Source organism: Vombatus ursinus, unplaced genomic scaffold (assembly GCF_900497805.2).
Source record: "Vombatus ursinus unplaced genomic scaffold, bare-nosed wombat genome assembly UNPS02014863.1, whole genome shotgun sequence".
Classification (NCBI taxonomy): Eukaryota; Metazoa; Chordata; class Mammalia; order Diprotodontia; family Vombatidae; genus Vombatus; species Vombatus ursinus.
The window spans coordinates 32,333,913-32,357,197 of NW_020954641.1; the positions used below are offsets into that span (position 1 = coordinate 32,333,913).

The 23,285-nt window shown below is 39.7% G+C and overlaps 1 protein-coding gene across 1 annotated transcript; it reads right to left on the reverse strand.

Moving 5' to 3' along the window:
• Positions 1-83: 83 nt before the first annotated feature.
• RBM22 (RNA binding motif protein 22) lies at positions 84-23,209 on the reverse strand. Its single transcript, XM_027841804.1, has 11 exons — positions 23,109-23,209; positions 22,563-22,616; positions 17,023-17,052; positions 16,379-16,511; positions 13,192-13,292; positions 12,907-13,079; positions 5,122-5,322; positions 3,440-3,604; positions 3,087-3,175; positions 2,754-2,885; positions 84-1,139 (listed from the first exon to the last, which is right to left on the reverse strand). The coding sequence occupies exons 1-11, from the start codon at positions 23,160-23,162 to the stop codon at positions 1,009-1,011; spliced, it is 1,263 nt and encodes a 420-aa protein (XP_027697605.1). The 5' UTR covers positions 23,163-23,209; the 3' UTR covers positions 84-1,008.
• Positions 23,210-23,285: the final 76 nt, after the last annotated feature.

Genomic DNA, 23,285 nt, shown 5'->3' on the forward strand with positions numbered 1-23,285 from the left:
CTTTCATTAACCCAAAGACACCAGCCACCAAAGATGAAAGAAAATGCTACAGAAAACTAGAAATATGCTCATGACAACATGTGGAAAAACTGGCCCATTTTAATCGCTTTTTAAAAAAATTCTAAAATTTAGAACAGGTCTCATTTCCTTTACCTTTTTCACTTGTCTACAATTCAGTTACATCCAAGCAACATTTCTATAATGAGAAAAGTAATAGACAGCCTCCTATGCAGCAGCAGAAAATTAGACAGAAACACATGAAGGTGCAAGTTAAACAAAGACCCTTCCATAAGTCACAGCTCACCCATACAAACAAAATAAAAGGTTTGTTCATTTCACAGTTAGAAAAGTTAACTTCTACCTCATGAGAGGAGGCATGAATTAGCAAGGCAGGCCCCCAAGTTTTGTGAAAAGATCAGTCACTTTGGATGGCAGAACATAAGCAGGAGTTTTCCTAAGACTGAAAAGAAGTTGGTTTTGTTTCGTGGCAGAGGTTCCTTTAGCAAGAGGAGGATAAAAGAGGAAAGAAAATATCTAGGGGTGTTTGATTTCAAAGTCTGACCTTGGGTAATAGGGAAATAATACTTAATGAATCTCCTTAATGACTAGCAAAAGGCTAGCAAAAGAATTGTTTTAAAAATATTGTCAAATGTTTGCTTTGACCCCAGGTCAAAGTTTGTCAAACCCCAAACACACAAAGAAATACATACAATAGAATCACAACTCTCCTTAAGGTTCCTAGAAGCTCACCCTGACCCTCTTTTTTCCTGTGTGGTTAAGAAGCGAAGGACACTGTTACATTAGTGACCATATTTGTTAATATCAGGCTAGCAGGACTCCTCCACCTGCCCTGTGCTCAGGAACTCAGTTCCAGCTGTTTGCCCATATCTTAGCATGTTATATGCTACCATGGAAACTTACAAAGGAAAAAAATATTTACTCCAAGATTTATTTATCACATTTCTAAAATGCCTTTCCTCCTCAGAGCTTAACCACTGTAGCAGGATGTTAGGGACTGCTGTGCTTTCCTGCATGAGCCCCCATCCTCTGGGGATCCTGAGATGGATAGTGGATGGGTCCTGGAGCTCGCATGAAGGGAGGTGGTGGTCCCATTGGGTGAAACATGTGTGGTCCAAAACCTGCAGATGGGAAGGAACAGATCTGTCAGATTTTCAGCTCTCTTGACAAACTTGAATAATTTTCATTTCTCTCCCAGTCTAAAGCAGCAATATATAAACCAAACTAGGCCTAATGAAACACTGACTTCCAAGACAGCCTCCAGAATTAAAGATGTCTATCCAACTACTTGTTCTCCCTCAGCCTTTCTCCTCCTAAGATTTTGACAGGGCTGAAGTCATCCCCTGGGTACCGAGAGTTCAAGGCTTCCTGAGCAGGAGTAGTCTGAAGCAGTCTGCCAGGCAAGGTTTGATTAGGATTTGGAGATGACACATTAAAACTGATCCAAGCCTCTTTCACTAGTTGCAATCTTGAATGGCAGACTGGAATATTTTTTTCACAAGTTTTAGAGTTATATCCAAAGGAAGATTTGTTACACACCAATTTTCCTGATGTGTATTAAGCAGTACATTACAGGATGTTAGCAAAGTCCTATATAGAACCTTGAATAAACCACTATGCACACATTATGGCAAAATTACTAGCTGGCCTGGTGATATTACAGGAAAGCTGAAGGCACAGAAAGAAAATAAACATAACAGCAGGTCAGGATTTTAACTTTGTGGAGTTCTATAAAATAAACCCAAGGGATGTGGTGGTTAAGTGGAGTGTGTGGGTATTTGGGGAAGTAGGGGAACAAGAAGACAAGAAGTGACCCAATGATAATCTTCCAGAACTTTCTATATCCTCCTTATTAAGATGCCAATCACATCCAAGAAGCAATCTCTTCCTTCAAACCTCTCTTAAAGTACTTGCATATTCTCTATTTGGTAGTATTTTTTTAGTGTCCTCTAAGCTGCAAACACCAGGATGGTATGCCCAAAACACCTAGTTCTTTGCCCTGTGTATAACAGACACTTTGTAAGGGAAAACTGAAGATTTGGTTTCAGGGAAGGGCCACTCTTTTAGATACAGTGTTGTAGCTTGTGATTTATAAAACAAAGTAGAGATCAATTAACTGAGGAAATAATTTTTATGTGTCATGCTGTGTTTTGAAACAAAACTAGCGTAACAATCTGGACTGACTGGGGTTCTATTAATCAATCAACAAGCACCTATCAAGTGTCTACTCGGTGGCAAAAATGAAACAGTCCTAGCCCGCAAGGGCAAGGGGGAGATGATATATATCTAAATTTATACAAAATAAACAATAAATAAATAAAAATAACTAACAGCAGGGAACAGCTCTAGCACCTAGAGGAGAGAATCAGGAAAAGCTTCATGTAGGAGGTGGTACTTGAGGAGAGGGAAACAGCCAGTGCAAAGGGATGGAGGCAGGAGATGGAGCATCCCATTGACTTTGGCTGGATTGCAGAGTATAAGAAAAGTAGTCTGGGGTCAGGTTGTGAAGGGCTTTAAAGTCCAAACAGGGGGCTCACATTTTATTCTAGAAGGAATAAGGAGCCATCAGAGAATTCTAAAATCTTATGTTAGAACTGGAAGAAGCTTAGAGATCAGTTAGTCCAATCCCCTTACTTTGTAGAGAAGGAAATTGAGGACAGACCCAGGGCTATACGAAGTCCCTTATCTTCGGGGCTAGAGGCTGATAAAGAAACTTCTGTAAAGGAAGGTCTTACCTGGTGGGGGAGGAGGTGCAATCCCAGGAGGAGGGGGCAAAGCAATATTAACCACTGCGGGAGGACCACTGGGAGGGAGATTAAAATAATTGGCAGAAGCTTCTTCTTCAGCTGCTGGAGGAGGAGGAAGAGCTAAAGAAGAGAATAACACAAGTTAGATACAATGACGTTCAGTGCAGGAAAGCCACTGCTTCCTCCCATTATTTCTATTCTCTGCTAATGGGAGCTCAGGAGTTGTTGCTACCTATCACAGGGGAAATTTATTTACTATTCAGAGTAACAAGCAGGCTGTTATTAATATTCAAGCAAGCAATGGAATAAAAACATTCTTACCTCCAGGAAGTCCGGGGACAGGCTCCAGCTTAATTCCAGAGTCTGTGGTTCCTTCTTTGTCTTTTTCTTTTCCTCTGGCTGCCTGAGATCTGAAACATACAACAAAATAAAAATCATCATATGATGCCGAGCAAGAAAACATAAAAACACTGCCTACTGCCACTCTCCAGGCTACCCCCAAATCCACTACTATTCAAAGAAGTTAATGTTATTCTGGAATACTGACATTTTAAGTTTGTATATATAGCTCACTATACGACAGTCTCTCAAAAAAAACCCCAAAAAACAAAAAAACAAAAAAACCCAAAAACCCAACAAACCTGTGAAAAGACAAGTATAGATACAAATCTCACCTTCCCCATTTCACATTAAGTCTGCGCCCATTTACAATCAGTTTGTTGAAGGACTTCTCGGCAGCCATCTCTGCAGCTTGCCTTGTAGCAAACTGGATGAAAGCGCACTGCTGCCTCTGTACAACTGTTATTGTTCGAATCTCACCAAACTGGTAAAAGTGATTTCTACATGGACAGAAAGATGGACAAATCTGAGTCTATCTTAAGTTAAACACAAAGCATAGTTACACAAAATGACATATCTCCAACACACTGAAAACCGATGAACTCTTTTACTGCTATAGAGAAGACAGCCACCTGGTGACCCCTGGGGAATTTCTCCCCCATTCCTCTTTCTTCACCCTGGCTCCTAAGAGAAAGAGCAAAAGAGGAGTGCCAACCAACTATACTGCTTTTATTACTGAGCAGAATGTCTGGATACGTGGTTTGCTTTTGACTTGAAATGAAATAAACTCAACAAGGTAGGGCGGGGGCAGGTAGGTGGCACAGTGGATAGAGCACCGGCCCTGGAGTCAGGAGGACCTGAGTTCAAATCCGGCCTCAGACACATAACACTCACTAGCTGTGTGACTCTGGGCAATTCACTTAACCCCAATGGACTCACAAAACAAACAAAAAAACCAAACCAAAAAACAAAATAGGGTGAATGTTCCTTAAGAGATACAGAAGTCCTCTTCCTCTCCTCAGGGCAAATTTCTGAGACAAAGGCTCACCTTTTCCTTTATTCCTTGCCCCCCAGTCCTTGGTTATCATCTTAACCCCCTTCTGCCAGTCTTATCATTTTGGAACCCTATTAGGGAAGAAAAATATTAGCTATACTTCTTTACTCAAGGACAGAGGAGAACTCTAGTTTTCTAAGGAGACCCTTTGTTTCTGTGACCTCCTGTGTTTCTACACCATCCTTAATGTTTTTCCAAAGAAGAGAAGGTACAGCAAACAGCCAGGCTTGTGGTTAGTTATACATTATTTTTTCTCATAAAGGAAAGATTCAGAAATACTGTCTCCACTTCCTTGGGACCACCATTCCAATTTTTGTCACTATTCCTTACTTAACCAGGACCAATTCTGTGACTGGGCAGCTAGATGGCACAGTGGATAAAATGCTAGGCTTAGAAGACCTGAGTTCAAATCCAGATTAGACATTTACTAGCTGTATGAGCCTAGGCAAGTCACTTAAGCTTGTTTGTCTCAGTTTCCTCATCTGCAAAAGGAGCTGGAGGTGGAAATGGCAAACCACTCCAGTATCTCTGCCAAGAAAACCCTAAATGGGGTCATTAGGAGTCAAACACAATTAAAAACAACTGAACAACAATAACGACATACTCTGCAGCTAGGGGAACCTCATTAAACTTTTATCATTAATACATCTTTCTTCAAAGTTATATTATTAAATTTAAATTACTGAATAAATTAAATTATTAAGTTAAAAAAAATATTAAAATGTGAAATGCATCAGGGTATTACTTCCAAACTGCTCACTTCTCCTTTTGCCCAGACATATCACAAAAGTTCAGCAGATGTAACAAGGTCACCAGATATAATAGAAACCCAAAGAATAAATCTCCCAATCTGCTGCCTTACATCAATTTCCATCCATTACTGTCACCACTGCATATGTTCTAACTTTTCAGTGAGGGTGGGGATATGCATATCCCTTAACCAATTAAAATATATGCACATACCTGAGATCTGTCTCACTAATTGTATCTCCCAAGCCACCAACATAGAGAGTGGTAATGGTCTTGTCATCTGGAGGGTCCAGGCGAGGCATTGTTGAAGCCCGTTTTAGCAGCTTATCTGCCACAGGATCATTAATACCGTAGTATCGATCTTTGATGTTCTGATCAGCAAGAGGATCATCAGGGTCTGTAGGCTTCTCATGTCTACGAATGAAGATGAAAATTAACAATGTTGACTTTAAAGCTAAAGAAGTCAAAATTCCCTTAGGCCACATCATAAGTTTACTTCAAAAGAAGTCAAAGAATAGAATAAAATGCTTATCAAAGTTGAAAACCACACCCCATTAGCTCTGTTGAACAACCTCAGTTCCCTTCCTCATTTGTATTGCCATCTAGCTCACAGACACTGGAAGGACTAGATGACTTCTTTCCAACTCAAACTGCAACGCTGTATTCGTCTTCAACCTTCCCATTGACTGTGATTCTCCAACACTGCTCCTTTAGTGCCCTGAATTCCTCAATTCATAATGTCCAACTTCACTTTAAGACAATGAAGAAGGACAATCACACCTTTGATCTCACTAGAAACTTTGCATCTCCAAGATTATGGACTCTGAAATGCTTTGGGCTAACCATAATTCCTTGTTCTACCTTTCCTACTTTCTACTATTCACCTTAACTATGACTTTCAATCCCTCAGTTTTTCAGTCTTCTTCCAGTCTATTAACTCTGTTCCAGCAGCCATACTTCCCTCCTTATACAGTCAGCTGCTTCAATAAAATCCTCTCTTCTACTTTTCCTCCCTTGACCTTTCACTATTTCCACCCTGCGAACTGGCAACCCTGGGTAGTTTCTACCATTTGTCTTTCCTCATGCCTACTCTTCAGCTGCTAAAATGCAGCTGGAGAAAAATCATAAAACTGATGACTGGGTCCACTATAAATATATGTTAATTTCAACTGGGCTCTCAAGGTTGGATAGCAATCCTTTTTATTAATTTTAATTCATTACATTTCCCAAATATTTGTTCCAAAGCTCTTTTGTTTCAATGACTCCAAGTATTTACTGAACACAGAGCATGATGCACTAGTGAAATATATGGTGGGTATTTCCAAGAATTGCAAGGTGAGTTTGGAACCTATTAAAATTCTTCTAAATCAGGTATCTTAACCTAACGTCTGTGAACTTAAAACAAACAAACAAACGAACTTTGATAACTGTATTTCAATATAATTGTTTTCCGTGGTAATCCTATATATTTTATACATTTAAAAATACTATTCTAAGAGTGCATAACAAAAAAAAAAAAAGAAAATGGTTTAAGAAATCCTGATCTAAACATTTTTTATGTAAGTTTTTATTGATGTTTTCTATTTTTTTAATATCAGTATAGTATCCCAGGTATCCCTCTCCATCCTGCTGAGAGCCATCTCATATGACAAACAGTATTGCTTTTGGAGAGGAAAAAGAAAAAGTGAACACAGCTGATTCATATAGTGAAAAAGCCCAAAACGGTGTAATGTTTAACCCTTGTGGATCTCCCAGCTCCACAAAGGGGTAGGCTGGGGGTTTCTTCTCATATCTCTTCATCTGATTCCCACTTGATTTTTATGATTTTGCTACACTTTTAATTTTTTGGTGTCATTTTCTTTCCATTTACACTGTCGCAGTTACTATGTTTATTATTTTCTTGGCTCTGCTTTTTTCACTTTGCATCAGTTCAAATAGATATTTTCATGCTTCTCTATGTTCATTACACACATCATTTCATACAGTACAGTAATATTCCATTACATTCATGTACATAATTTGTTTTGCCATTCATTCCCCATCTGATAGCCATCTTTGTTTCCAATTCTCAGCTACCACAAAAAGTGCTGCTATAAACATTGTGGAATGTATGGGGATTTTAGTAGTCTTATTGATGGCTTCCTTGGAGTATAAGCCCAGTAATGGCGTCTCTGGTTCAAAGGATATGAACATTTTAGTCACCTTTTTTTTTTTTTGCATAATTCCAAAATGCTTTAGAAAATGTTTGTACTACTTTCGAGATCTACCAATAATGTATTAGCGTACTTATGTTCCTACAGTCCCAATAACATAACTGTTGCCACTTTTGCTAATTTGCAGGGTTGTTTTGATTTGCATTTCTTTTATTAATAGTAATGCTCTAAAGAGCATTTTTTCATGCAGTTATGAATACAATTCTTTTGATAACTGTTTATTCATATCCTTTGATCACTTATCTATTGGGCAATGGATATTAGTTATATATAAGTGTTTATATATACATATATGTATATATATTTGTTAATTTTTAAAAATATCTTAAATACCAAACCCTTATCAGAGAAATTTGATAAAAAGATTTTTTTCCTCATTCAACCACTTCTCTTCTTATCCTAGATGCATTAAAGTTGTTGGTACAGAAGTGTTTCAGTTTCATGTAATCAAAATGATCTAATTTATCTTTTGTGATTGCTTCTCTTGTTTGGTTATCCATAATATCTTCTATCCACAGCTGTGAGAGCTCTTCTAACTTTTTAAATAGTATGATCTTTAATATTAAGGTCATGTATCCATTTAGAATGTATTGCGGTATGTGGTTTAAGGTGTTGGATTAAGCCTAATTTCTGCTAGATTGCCTTCCAGTTTCCTGATTAGTTTTTATCAAATAGGAAGTTTTTCCCTAGGTAACTTTTATTTGCCACTTCATGAAATACTAGGTTATTGAGTTCTATAGTTCCCCTCTTCTTGTTTGTCACTCTTCTCTCTTTTGGGTTTTATTTATTCCTCTCCTGCTTTTATCTGGTTTTCTATTTCTTTCTCTATTTTCTTCCTCTCAGCTAATTAAGTAGATTCTCTCTTCATCTCTTTCTCTTTAGCCAGTCCTGTTCATTAGCTTGTTTTATTTATTTTTTTGGTACCCCTTTGCAAAAGGATCTTCTCTCCCAACTCCCATACAAACCTTCCCCATTCTCAGCAGTTGGGCTCAACTTATACTTCACTAAAAAAACAAACAAACAAACAAAAAAAAAACAGAATCCATTTCCACGAGCTCTCTTTCCTGCCTTATTCTATATTATCTCAAAATCCTTGACATTATCCCATTCTCTCCTCTTTAACTCTAGTCTATGATGAAGAGTAGTACAGTGCTTAGCAAAAGTGTCTGGCACATAGCAGGCGCTTAATAAATGTTTGTTGACCAAATAACCCCTTTATTTGGCAAGGACAACCAATCTACTTATATCCCTGATCCCATGTTCCTTCCATCTCATCCAGTAGTTTGTCCTTGTAATCATTCCCTCTCTTTTTCTGAATTTCTATCTTTCCCTCTCTATTGGCAGTCTGCTCCCTCTATGTTCATCCTTAAAATAAGGAAAGAACAAAACATTTGACCACGCCTTTTTTAAAGCTACTGTGCTAGATCATTCCCCTTTTCACTTCCAAACTTCTAGAAAAAAGCTGCTTATATTCAACTAAAGTCCATTTCCTGCAATTCATTTCTCAACTCTCTAAAATATGTCTTCTAACCTTCTCTCTCAACTGAAGTTGCTTTTCCAAAGTTACTAATGATCTCTTATTTACCATATCTGGTGGTTTTTTAAAGTCTTCATTCTTTTGACTTCCTTTGTAGTATTTGACACTGCTAATCATTTCCCTCCTTTTGGATATTCCCTCCTCACTGATTTTTCAAGACAGTGCCTTCTCTCCCGGTTCTCTCCTTATATGTTTGGCCACTCCTCATTCCCCTGTGTACGATCATTACCCATGTCCTACCCACATGTGTGCATGTACCCAGTGGTGCTAATGTAGGCCTGCTCTCCCTTGTCTACTTCACTCTTGGGATCTCCCATGGGTTTAATGATCATCTCTATGCAGATGATATTCATTTCTCAGGTCCAGCCCTAGCCTCTCTCCCGAGCACCTGTCCTGCATCACATTTCCAAATGGATGTTCCCCATAGACACCTCAAAGTCAGTATGTCCAAAACAAAAGTTATTATTCTGTATCCCTTCTTCCCCCACCTTCTTAACTTTTCTACTTCTGTTAAAGATATTATTATTCTTTTAGTAATCCAAGTCTGCAACTTTTAAGTCATCCTTAACTCTTCCCTCTCTCTTACTCTTGGTATCCAAATGCTTAAGTCTTTTAAAGATTCATTTTTAAAAAGTATTGATATTTTTGATTTTACATTGCCCTCCTTTCCAAATATCTGTACCTCCCCCTGGTCACTCCTTGTCATGAAGAATACAAAGGAAAAAGCAATTTAGCAGAATTGACAGCAACCAAATGACAACATAGACAGTGTTCCCATAGTCTTTAAACTTTGTAAAGAAGGGAAGTTAATTACCAAGTTTTGTTGATTCTACCTCCACAACATCTTTATATCTGTCTTCTGTACAATCACATGGTCACCATCTTAGTTCAGGACATTATTTATCATCATCAATACAGACCATTCCAATAGCCTCTTAGTCTCCCTGAGACCAACCTTTCCAATCCATTCTCATCACAGTAACCAAACTGATATTCCTAAACCTCAGGTTTGACTATATTAGACTTCTGCTCAAGAATCTCTACCACCTCTCTACTGCCTCTAGGATGGGGGTTCTAAATCTTTTTTCATGTGTAATGCATCTCTCTGATAATTTGGTGCAGCCTATGGACCCATACTCAGTATAATGTTGGTTGCCTACATTCATAATCGAAGGAAATGGTAAATTTCCATTAGAGGCTAGTAAAAATAAAGATGTAATTTTTTTTTATCCAAGTTCATGATCTCCTGAGATGTATCCATAGACCCCCAGGTTAAGAACCCTTGCTCCAAGATAAAATACAAACTTCTCCTTTCAGCATTTAAAACCCGTCAATTTGGCTCCAGCCCAGCTTTCCAAGGCTTACTGCACATAACTCTCAAGCATGTACATGATGTTTGAACCAAACTGGCCTATTTGCTGTTCCCCACAAAAAAAAAACAAAAACCCACTCCATCTCGTCATACCTTTGACAAGCTACCCCCAATTTGGAATATCCCTCTTCACCTAAGCCTCGCAGATCCCTTACCTTCCTTCAGTGTTTAGCTTAAGGACCACTTCTTACACAAGGCCTATCCTGACCCCTCTAGTTGCAGGGTATTTCCCTCTGGAAATTACTTTGTATTTATGTTGTATTTGCTTTTCCATGAACATTATCCTCCTAGTATTATATCTTCTGAATAGAATGGAAAAGCTCCTTAACAGCAGGGACTTTTGTTTTTGTTCTTGAATTCCCTGGGCACAAAGGTGCTTAATGAATGTTTGCTGAAAGAATACTCTCCAAGGGGCAACTAGATATCTCAGTGTATAGAGCACTGGCCCTAGAGTCAGGAGGACTTGGGTTCAAATCCGGCCTCAGACACTTGACACTTACTAGCTGTGTGACCCTGGGTAAGTCACTCAACCCCATTGCCTAGCCAAAAGAAAAAAAGAAAAAGAAAAAGAAAAAGAAAAAAGAAAAGAATACTCTCCAAAATTGTGTCCTGAGCCCTCTTTTCTTCCTTTTCTACCCTTTAAATCCTTGGTGACTTCAGGTACTCTGATGATTTTCAGTATGTGGGTGACACACAAAAAAGAAGTGTGTGTGTGTGTGTGTGTGTGTGTGAGATCAAACAAGAAATATGAGTTTGGATAAACACACACACACATAGACATATTTTTTTGAGAGTCACCCACATTAAGGTCATATTGAAAAGATTATGGAGCAGCTAGGTGGCACAGTGGATAGAGTGCTGGATGTGGAATCAGGACTGGAATTTCAATTCAGCTTCAGACACTTACTAGCTCTGTGATCCCACAGAAATCACTTTACCTCTCTTGGCCTGTTTTCTTTTTAGTAACATGAAGAGGTTGGACTCATAGCCTCTAAAGTCTTTTCTAGCTCTATAACTCTGATCCTGTGTCCCAAACTGAATTTACCTTCTCTCTACAACCTGCCCGGCCTAACTTCTCTATTTATATGCTGGTACCATCATCTTTCCGTTTATCCTGGTTTAAAGTATCAAAATTATTCTATTTAATTTAATTTAATCATTTACTAAGTCTTTTTTTTTTTTTTTTTGCCTTTTTGGTGAGGGAATTGGAGTTAAGTGACTTGCCCAGGGTCACACAGCTAGTAAGTGTCATGTGTCTGAGGCTGGATTTGAACTCAGGTCCTCCTGACTACAAGGCTGGAGCTCTATCTACTGCGCTATCTAGCTGCCCTTCATTTACGAAGTCTTACTGATTTTATCTCTACAACATCACTTGTATCAGCATCCAATGCAGTCACTCCAGTTTAGGCCCTCAGAGCTCTTCTACTTTTGAATACCTTATTGTTCTAACCATTATTCTTGCCTACATTTTATTTCCTCTCCAAAGTAGCCTTCACACTGCTGCCCATGCAGTTTTCCTAATATGTTCCTCTGATCGTATCGCTTCTCTACTCCAAAACTTTCAGTGGCTAATATCCACTGAATAAAACACATGCAACTTATTCTGGTATTCAATGTGCCCTGTAATCTGGCTCTAATTTATCATTTCAACTTCATCTCAAAGAACTACTCCTCATGCACTATTTATTCTAGTCAAACTGTAACATATTATTTCTTATTCTCATCTTATCACCTCCCATTGCTACATTTTAGCTCAAACACCATCACAACATGCTTATAATTGACTCCTCTCTACTTTTGTTGAAGTTTCTCTACCCTTTATGGCTTGATTCAGGTGTCACTTGCTTCCATGAAGAACTCCTCACACCTCTTTGCCTGAATTATTTCTTTGCACTTACCATACTTCTTTTTTCCTTTTTATTTCTTCTTTTTCTTTTGTAAATAATATCTTATTCTTTTTCAATTACATGTAAAGATAGTTTAACATTTTTTTATAAGACTCTGAGTTACAAATTTTTCTGCCCACCCCCACAGATGGCAAGCAATCTTATATAGGTTATACATGTGCAATCATCATATCTCTCTTGTATCAGTTATTTGTGCCCAAGTTTTAATCTCGGATTAGACTTTGGGCTTTCCATATAGTGGATACTTAAAATGTTTGCTAAATTGAATTTCTATTCATCACATGAGGTAACCATGCTAACTTCACCACTTAAATGGTAAGACCTGAGAGAGAAACACTATCAAGTCTATCCATGGTAATTAGAGGGAGGGAGTACACAACATATGGTATGGTACCTTGCATTCTTGGACCTGACTTGTTATTTCATTGGCATAGGCAGTTTAGTGGATATACTACTAAACTTGGGAAGACTGAAAATTCAAAACTTGCTTCAGCCACTTAGTAGCTGTGTGACCCTGAGAAAGTCACAACTTTACTGAAACTCAAGTTTCTTCATCTGTAAAATGGGGATGATAATAGCATTCACACCTCAGTGTTGTTGTGGGCAACAAAAAAGATAATAGGTATAAAGTACTCGGCAAACCTAAAAGTTACCTATCATCATAAGGAACTTCTGATGAGGAAACTCCTCTACCAATAGCAGACCAGCAACTGTTCAACATCCTACAGTCTTACTAGTAGCACAGGGCACTGAGAATTTAAATGAGTTATATGGTCCTCATGTTCAAGAGATGAGACCTAAACCTAGCCTCTCCTGACTCTAGGCCAACATTCTATCCATGATGGCTACCTGTCTCTCATAAATGCCTTACATGTAACAGATGCTTATTAAATAGATTCACATACTGCCTTTCACGTGGATGAACACCCCCCCTCCTCCAGCAATTACTAAGTGAGGCTCCTCTCATACCTGTACGGACACTCCTCTCCCCTTTTACATTCTCCTTTCACCCAGAAGGAACAAATGTGAGGACGATTCCGTTTGTAGTAAGGGGTCGTCCGGGCCAATTTGAGCAGCATGTCACTTGTAGCTGTAGCCTTCCCAAGAACACCAACTGGCCGAGTTCCATCAGAGTTAGAAATCTACAAGGGGATGCCAAAGGCAAGAGAGATCACACCGACAGAGATGCTTGGAGATAGTTCCTAAATCCCATTTCACATCACCTTCATTCAGGAAGTTACAGCGTTTCCATACCTCTCGCTCAACATTCTGGGTGTAGTATTCTTTGTTCACATCAGACTTAGGCATGTCATCTTTAAAGGATAGTCCTGCATCACGGACCTGAATAGGTAAGCCTGAAATCAAAGAAGGGAGTTGAGAGAGAAGTTCAGCAATAACCAAAAGTCTAAATAACAATTTGCATCTATTGAATATGCACTAAGACTTATGATAGTGATTACTTTTTCAAATATTCAAGGCACTGTAAAGGATTGTCCAAATTCTTATATTGCTCTTGTCACATAAAACACTGTTAAAAATAAAAAAGTTAGTGTTGTGGTCATGGCTTGGAAATCTTTTAGTTAAAAAAAGAATTTTTATTATATGGTTATATAAGATTTTATTATGTTAGGTTTTGATGTAGAATCTAATAATGTGTACTATTTTTTTTTTTTTGGGTGAGACAATTGGGGTTAAGTGACTTGCCCAGAGTCACAGAGTTAAGTAAATGTCAACTCTCTGGTCTGAGACCGGATTTGAACTCAGATCCTCCTGGCTCCAGTCCCAGTGCTCTATCTACCGCACCACCTAGCTGCCCCAATGTGTACTATTTTTACAGGATTATAGAATATCAGGGCTGGAAGGGACCTCAGAAGTCATTTCGTACATTTTTCACTTGAAGCAGGAATCACTTCCACAATATTCCTGATATGTGGTCACTTAGCCTCTACTTGAACACCTCCAGTTATAGAGTTCTCATGATATTCTATGGCAGCCGTTCCATTTTTGGATAGCTCAAATTGTTGCAACTGAAAACTGCCTCCCTGTAACTTCCACCCACTAGTTCTGACCTTCTGGTACCAAGAAAAAATAAATCTAATTATTCTTTCACATGACAATACTTTAATCACTTGACTCCAAAAACCAAGTTAGACTAAACCAAGCTTAGAAAGAATTACTTTTAATTCAAAGCATATGCTTTGAAAAGCACAAGCCCTCTAGTACTTGCATCAAAGAAAAGAGATGTATTTGCACCAACAATTTTGCTTGTAGGCTCCAAATTTAAAATTACAATGCTGGGGTTAGCTTCAGTTTCAAACAATTAATATAATTGGCCAACTTTAATTTGTAGAATTTTGGATACAAAAATTATAATATTTAGCAACCTTGAGGTAAGCTTCCTTTATCTAGAACAGGATCTATAGATGTCTATATACATTATTACATGATATGAAAACCTCTGGGTCCTACTCTTATCACCACTAGAATACTGTCTTTCCTATCTCCAGTCAAATAAGGATCAGGGATGATTCTAAGTATCATTTGAACACAGGCAATAAAAATAGAGATAATTCTTTAGAATTTTTTAAAAAAATTTTGAACATAAAAATAAAAACAAACATTTCCAAATGTAAAGCAGAACAGAAAAAGAGAATTCTATGTGAAATCACTTACTTATATACAGCTTAAATAAGTATATAAGAACTTCAGGGTACTTTTAAAGCTATCCCATTTATTGATATATACAGATAATTTTTCTTTTCCCTTTCTTTTGAAGACTGGGTCTCCCCTATCTCATCCAGGTTAGAAGTGCAGTGCCCACTCAGGGGCTTGATCCCACTACTGACATGGGAGCTTGATTGGTTTTAGACCTACTGTGGCTCAGAACTCCTGAGCTCAAGAAATCCGCCAGCCTCAGCATTCATGGTAGTAGGAATTATAGGTGTGTTAATTCTTAACAATCAAGGAATTACAAGGGCATGAGACCTTTTCCCACTGGCTAGCTTTCTCTGTCCTCCCCACTTTCCAAAATACTAGAGGTACAAGCTTGATGCATAGTGCAGGCTCTTGAAATTCTTCTCTCCCCATTCAGCAAAAAATTATTACTGTGGCATTTTTCATTAACAACCACAATCTTGACCACAGTCCCATACTGATTGCTTCTAGTTGTTTCATTTCAACTAAATTTCCTATGTATCTCCAGGCCTTTCCAAAAAGACAACAATTAAGTTTCCGCCTTGAAAAAACTTACATTCTAGTTAAAGGATACAATATATACACATATGAGTAAATACAAGGTAATCTGATTAAGGATAGGGGACTAATAATTAGGGGGAATCAAAGAAGACTCCATGGAAGAAAGTTTTACTTGAGCTGAACTTTAAAGGAATTTGAAGGACTGCATTCCTGACATGGTAGATGGCTTATGTGAATGAAGATGGAATGTTACGTTCAAAGTTTGGCTGGAATGAAGTATGAGAAGAGGAGTAATGTGCTATAAAACTGGAAAGGTAGGTCTTGCATAATTGAGAATAAACATAATAGGGGTAAGTATCGGATCTCCTCAGAATCAGATCTCTCAGAAGCTGCTGGCCTGAGGCACGGACAAAAGCACTCTTTCTGAGTGTTACAGCTCTCTTCTCTACTCTCTAAAATGCTGAGACTAAAACTGCTTCCAAAACTCGTACTGGTATTATCAAAAGCAGTGCCCTTTCTTAGCATCTCTAGGTCTTCTTAATCCTCTGGCAAGTTATTTTTCTTCATTTATTCATTACAGAAATTCCTACCCAGTATAGGAGAGATAAGACATGTACATAAATAACAAAACATGCACAAGAGAGGTACAAGAATTTAGGGGTAGGGGAGATTACTAGTTGAGAAGGAGATCAAGGGAAGGTTCAACTAAAACCAGAACAGCTCTCTAAAGTGTTTTTGAAATTCTCATGACCTCAGTAGGAATGTCACAACATCAAGTTCGTTTTATGGAAATCTTAATGCACAATCTTAAGAATTCAACTGAAATGAGGCAAACGAAAAAAAAAAAAATTAGACGTGGTCTGGGTTGTGGTTGTACGTGAAAAATTCCACAGTAACTGCTATGAGAACAATTCCTAGGTGACTGACTTCACCTGCCACTCCATCTGGTGCAAATTCATTTACAAGGGTGCACATCTGAGAAGTTTGGACTAGGACTATCCTTGAGTCATGACTAATTACTTCCAGAGCGCTCACTAAGGGCCAAGTGAGATCTAGAGTGGGTCCAGAATGTCCTTAGAAGAAACTGTAACTTCAGGTATCAATCAGATGAAACCACTCTCCAGAATGGTCCTGGAACTGAACCCCAAGGTTAGATTAGAACCACAGATGGGGTCAGAATTGGTGAAGAATAAGGGGGGACCATTTTCTAGGGCACTGGTTGGTTCATCTGACAACACAAACTCACCATATTCTAGGTCCAAAAGGCAGGTCTGACATACATTTTTTAGCTTGCTGCAGGTTTGGCACACTTCAGTCTTCTTAAAACGCATGCGAACACCGGGGCACCAGCGGAACACTGTGAACGGCCTGGCACAAATCTGGAGCACAAAGCCAGAGACCTTTACTGGCCCAATCCCAGGCCTACTATTACAACTACCTAATCACAGGCAAGGCCTTCTACTTTGGAACAATTATTGAACCATGAGGGTTGGGCTGGCGTTTAATGTTTCAATAATCTTGCTTTATAATGCTGGAAAACTTAAGGAAACCACCAGTGATTAAAAAAAAATTTATCTATAAGGAAAATTAACATAAATTCCAACTTAACTATCTCAACAGGTAATGATCAATTCTGGAGGATGTATCTAAGAGGAAATAAGTCCAAATTCTAGTTGCCTTTTTGTACACAAGATGAATCAATTTTTGCCCTTAGACAGTTAGGCTTCCCTTGGTTTCATTCAACACCATTAGAAGATAATCTACAGAAAAAAGAGGATACAAATGGCATAGGAAAGCTTTGCAGAAATAACTACTATTTTTCTAAGTCTATTATCTTTAAGGGCAACTTTATTAGAAAATAGGAAAGTTCTCCAATGCAGATAAACTTACTTTGCATTCTTTTCCATACTTTTCTTTGGTCTGAAATAAAAGAAAACTGTAGTTATTAGGAAGAACACAACCCAGCAAATGTGTCTAGGATCCCTGGCTCTCTGAAGACAAAAAGAGGACAAAAAAGAGGGATAATTTATCCTTTTTTGAACTACTCAGGAATCCTACCTAACCCTCACTAAGCCACAGGAAGTTAAGGATCTAACTTCAAGAAACAGAGGGCCACTTATTGCTACCATCACACCAAAACTTCATTTTTTGGCCCCAATTTTCCGCAGGTATATTCACTATTTAGCCCCTTGTAAATCTGGCTTCTGTCCCTAATATTATATAGAAACAGCTCTCTCAAAGGTCAATCATGACTTTTTTGTTATCAATCCATAGTATTTTTTCCAGTCCTCACATCGTTAAATGATTTGTCCTTTATAATGGTTTGCTCCTTCCCTCGCTTTTCTAGGTATTTCTACTCTTGTTTCTTCTATCTCTCAGATCATTCTTTATCTCCAAAGATAGCTCTTCTCACTCTTTCTATACCCTTAATAAAAGTGTTTCCCCCTCCTCCCCCGGCCAACTGTTTTGAGTTCCTTTCTTTCTATACTCTACATTTTATTTATTTAAGGCACTCTCATGATTTCAACTCTAAGTGGATGACTAAACAACAAATCAATCTCAATCTCTGACATCTCTTCCCATATTATATATTTAACCACCTACTGCACCGGTCCAACTTGATGTTCTTTCCTTTGACACCTTAAACTCAGTATTATCTAAAGAAGAACTCAAACCTTTTGCCTAAAAACTGCTCCTTGTGATGTTCCTTTTTCTGTCAATGGCAATGCCATTCTTCTACTTTCCTGTGCTCATAATTTTGGTGTTCATATCTTTCTCCTCCCTTTTCCTCATACCACACATCCAATTAGTTGTCAAGTCCTGTCAAATGCATTGCTACACTACCTATCCCATAGTCATACACCCCCTTGTTATTCCCACTGCTACCAGCTACCATCCAACTGAAGTCCTTATTACTTTTTAGCTCCACCATAAGGTTAGGAGGGAAGGGAAAGTTCCAGTTTCTAATCCTACATGGTTCAATTAGTATCTTCCTGTTCCTAGTCAATCAATCCAGAAGCTACAAGCATTTACTAAGTTATGTGTAAAACACTCTACAATGTGGTTAAAAACTACGCCAGCCATTCTCCATACAAAAATAACGACAATAAAAAATGATGACAACAACTCACATTGCATAGCACTTTAATATTTTATAGCACTTTCCTCACAACAACGCTGTGAGGTGAGTAATTCATGTCTTTCCTCAGGGTCATAGGGAGACCAAGTATGAATCTATGAATAGTTCAAAGCAAATCAATAAACACCAAAGGAAAGTCAACTAAAAGTATTTATCCTATGTTACTGATCAGTTAACATAATAAAAAGAGCTTACATATTTCCATGTAGATACAGGTACTTACAATTGCTAATGTATTAAACCACTTTACACACAGAGATAGCAAGAGACATACAACATTTAGAAGCATGCTGGTATATCAGAAACAGTATCACACTCTACCATGCTGATCCTAAGCTCAGCTTAATCACTTACTAGTACTACTACTCACACTTAATACAGCATTTGAAGGCTTACAGAATGCTTTACTCATCATCCTGTGAAGCAGGTAATGCAGGTATCATTATATCCACTTGGTAGATAAGGAAACTAAAACTTAGAAAGGTTAAGGGACCCAGTCCATAACTACACAGCTATTAAGTGACAGGGCAAGATTTGAACTCTGGCCTCCCAACACCAAGTTGGATACTTTACTGCACCACTATGCTTCTACTAGCCAAGCTGTATGACCTAAGGCAAGTCACTCTATGACTCAGTTTCTTCAGCGGTAAAATGGGGATAATAATTGCTCAGGCTATCTAATAGGGTCATTGTCATGATCAAGCTCAACAATTCCACATACACCTATTACATACCTCCTAGAAACAAGGCATTGTGCTAGTCTCGGGAGAAACGGAAATGAAATAAGATAATGTCTGCCCTCAAGAAGCTTACAAGAGACAGCTGGGTAGTTCAGTGGAGAGACTGCTGGGCCTGGAGTCAGAAGACCTGTGTTCAAATATGTCCTCAGACATTACTAGCTGGGCGACCCTGAGCAAGTCACTTAACTGCTGCCTTAGTTTCCTCATCTGTAAAATGAAGATAATAACATCACCAACCTCCCAGGGTGGTTGTGAAGCTCAAATAAGATAATAATTTAGCTATGGTTATTACAATCTAATGAGAGAATAGGACAGATACACAAAAAACTGTAACATACATTAAAATATAATATACAAGGTCCAAAAAAGTGTTATGAGAGATTCAAGAAGAGAGAGAACACTTAGCCGAGAGGATAAAGAAGTGACAAATGAACTGGACTTTGAAGGAAGAGATAAATTTCAGGAGGTGGAGAGGGAAAGAAGGGTTTACTATGGGTATGAAGAACAGTGGCAAGAAAAGAACAAATAGGAGAACAGTAAAAAAACAAAGCTAGTATAGCTGGAATATAGAGTAAATTACTGGGATTAAGTGTGAAATGAGACTTAAAAGAACATGATGAAGCCTATTTGTGGAGGCCTTGAATACTAGGCTAAGGAGCTGGCCCTTTACAGATTCTTACCTTATGAGAGCTGAAAGGGATCTTTAAAGATCTTGTATAACCCCGTTCTTTAAATACAGATGAAGAATCTGAGTTTGTAAAAAGTTACCTGCCTAAGCTAACACAGCTACTATATGTCAGAGTTGGGATTTAAATCTAGATCTGACTCTTAGTTCAATATGCTTTCCACTGCACCATAAAATTAGTATAAAGTCACTGAAGTTGTTGGGACAGTGGATTGACGTGATTAGATTTGTGAATTAGTAAAATGGATTGGAAAAAGTAAAGATAAGAGGTTGGGAGACCAGTTAAAAGGTTATTTCACTAGAAGAGGTAATAAGGGCATGAACTAATTCGGGTAAGTATAGTGGGAAGGAGAGGAGGAATATAAGAGATTATATAGGCAGGACTGAGAGGATATGGCAACTAATTGGTGGTGAGGAAGGAGTTAAAAAAAAAAAAGGACTGCAAGGTTTCAGGCCTGAGTGATTGGAAGAATGACGTGAGGAGACATAGAAGGTGCTCAAGTTTAGGGGTAGGAGAGCAGGCAGGAAAGATGATATGGACATACTGAGTTTATGATGTCAGCAATATCTAAGGTGGCAACTTTCAACAAGCACCTAGAAATGTAGAACTAAAGGACAGATGTCAAGACCCGACATTTAGGACGACGATTTCTCACCATTGAAGATACCTTAGAGGATTTCCTTTCATAACAATTCTGACAACTCCTCCAGCCTCTGCTTAATGTTCAGTTACAGCAAACTCACTACCTTCTGAAGTAGCCCTTTTCATTACTGTACATTGTTAAAACTGAAAACTGCCACATACTAGTTGTAGTTCTCTCCTCTGAGGCTAAGGAGAACAAACCTTCTCAATCACTTATGTAATCACTGATTCCAACATTCGCCAGGTGTGACTTGAACAAGTCACCGTACTTCTCTGAGGCTATAAAATAGGGAGCTTTGCCTCTCTAGTTGCCTTTAGACATCAGAACTGGATGTCCAGCAGACATTCTAAACTCAACATGTTCAAAACAGAAGTCATTATCTCGCCCCCCAAAAAAACCTCCCTCCAACTCTCCCAAAGACTTTTAAGGGCACCACCATCCTTCTAGGCCCCCAGGCTTGCAACCCAGGAGTCAGCCTCCACTCTTCATGGTCTCTCACCCCCGTATCCAAGCTCTTACCAAAGTCTGTCAATTTCACCCTTGCCACACCTCTCCAATATGCCCCCTTCTCTCCTCTGACACTACCACCTCCTCTACCTCTCCCCACTCCAATTCATCCTCCATTTGGCTGCCAGTGATTTTCCTAAAGCACAGATTTGACAATATCATACACCCCGACCTCTACTCAATAAACTCCAGGGGCTATCACCTCCAGGATCAACTATAAAATTCTCTGAAGTTCAAAGTCCTCCATAACCTAGACCCCTCCCTTTTCTGCTCATACCTTATACCCCCTCCTTACCTGTAATAGTCTTTGATCCAGTGACACTGGCCTCCTGGCTGTTACCTGAACAAGGAATTCATCTCTGACTCGGGGCATTTTCACTGGCTGTCCTTTGTGTCTGGAATGCTCTACCTCCTCATTTCTGCCTCTTGGCTTCTTCCTTCAAGTCCCAGATAAAACCCCACCTTCTACAGGACACCTTTCCTAATCCCTCTTAATTCTAGTGTCTTTGTTGATTAATTCTGTAGATTATTTCCTAGTTAGTCTGTGTACAGCTTGTGCGTACATAATTTGCATGTTATGTCACCCATTAGATTGTGAGGGCAGGGACTACTTTTTGCCTTTCTTGGTACCTCTCCAGTGCTCTGCACAGTGCCAGGCACATAGTAGGTACCTAATAAATGTTTAATGACGGTGTTGTGAGGTGCAGATAAAGAGCCAGGTTTAAGTTCAGTCTCTGACAACACTGGCTGTTTGACCCTGGGTAACTCATTTAACTTCTCAGTGTCTAGGGTCAGTGGAGTCAAACTCAAATAGAAAGAATTCCTGCCAGGCTCATGTTGTCTCAGAAAACTACAAATTAACATTATCTATATTGTGTCACATTTAACAAATTTTTTCTTAAACATTTCAAACTGCAATCCTTCAAGGTTGTAAACTGCCCGAAGGCCTAGAGTTTGATACCTCTACCTTAGGCAACTAAGTCCTAAACCGCAGAAGAAATACTTATCTGCATTGACAAAGGGACTCTTCTCATTAGGAGTTTCCTATAACAATGAAACTTCATCTGTTCTCAAATAAAAATGGGGATGTTACTTGCCATACTTACCTGATGGTGATTGTGAGGACAATTTTATGAACTTTAAAAGGCTACATAAATGTGAACTATCATTATGTAGCATCCAAAACACTTTAATAAAGTACCAAAAACGTCCTCTTCCTTCCACCAATTCAAACCCTAATCCTGTACTTTGTCTGGATTTTGATCAAGTGATCACTTCCTTTAGGAAACTATCCCCAACTATTATGACCTATAACCCTAATACTGCTCATAATTTCTCATCCCAACATTTGGGCGTCAACTATTGAGAGGTAATTCCTGAAGCAGAGTGTTGGGAATGCCAAAGATGAGTGCAAGACAACATTCAATGAATAACTTCAAATTGTAAAGTGCCTGTGGAGTGCAGTGCAAAGAGCTGGCCTTGAAGCTCCACTCCACCACTCGCTTCAATATGGTCTGTGTGAGAAAAATGTTTTCTAACCTTCAAGAAGGAAAGAGATTCGAGCTCCAATGCAAACCGTAAGGGGGTTGCATGATCCTATCACCTTCCGGAGAGGAGCTGAATAAACCGAATGATCTGAATCGAGCTGATAAGGACCCTCGGACGCCGCGTAATACACACGGGGCACCTCGCAGCTCCAGGCGCTTCCCACTTACCATCCGGATGTAGGGATTTTCTCCAAGGCACGTCTGGCACAGAATAGGGAAGTCCTGGGCAAAGGAGAAAAACACGGAGAGCCGGGTCAAGCCTGCCCTTCCTTCGCCTCGCCCCGTCCCGTCAATTCATTCTGGGCTCGATGCGAGCCAAGAAGGGAGTCGCGCCACGCGCACACGCCCGAGCTGGGGCTCGACTCAGTTTCCCCACGCATGGCACAGGCTCCCCTGACGCGGGGTCAGCGCCCCTTGGCCGGGGGGAAGTGGGAGGAGCGGAGGGAGGAGCGCGTGGAGGGCCCGGCGTCCCCCACCCTCCCCAGGATTCCCGAAGCCGCGGCTGCGGCTCCGGCTCCGCCGGTCCTGCCGGCGAGGCCCACGAGCTCCTCGGGTCGGGGCCTCCTTACCTCCCTCCTTCCCCCGGGCCGGAGGCGCCTCGGCCTCGCCCCCGCCCAACTCTCGCCTCCAGCCCCAGGGGGTGGACTGCCGTCGGCTCGCTCCCCTCCAGGCCCCACGACTCCCAGAGCCCGGATCCCAAGGCGGGACACTTACCGCATCCTCCCAGTTCTGCCTGTTGTAGGTGTTGGAGCCCAGAGACGTCGCCATCTTGGAAGTGGCGGCAGCCACGGCGCTGCCGGCGGAAGTAGAAGCCGCGGCGCCGGCCCCTGGGGCGGGGCCGCTGCGATCCCAGCAGCCTCTGCGGCCGGCAGTGTCGCTCTGCCTTCCTTC

Excerpts from the sequence above, each read along its gene's own strand:
- RBM22 (XM_027841804.1), bottom strand. The coding sequence starts at position 23,162 with ATGGCGACGTCTCTGGGCTCCAACACCTACAACAGGCAGAACTGGGAG. Across the intron at positions 22,617-23,108 it reads GGCAGAACTGGGAGGATGCG|GACTTCCCTATTCTGTGCCA; the intron begins GTAAGTGTCCCG and ends TCCTTTGCCCAG. Across the intron at positions 13,080-13,191 it reads CCCAGAATGTTGAGCGAGAG|ATTTCTAACTCTGATGGAAC; the intron begins GTATGGAAACGC and ends ATCCCCTTGTAG.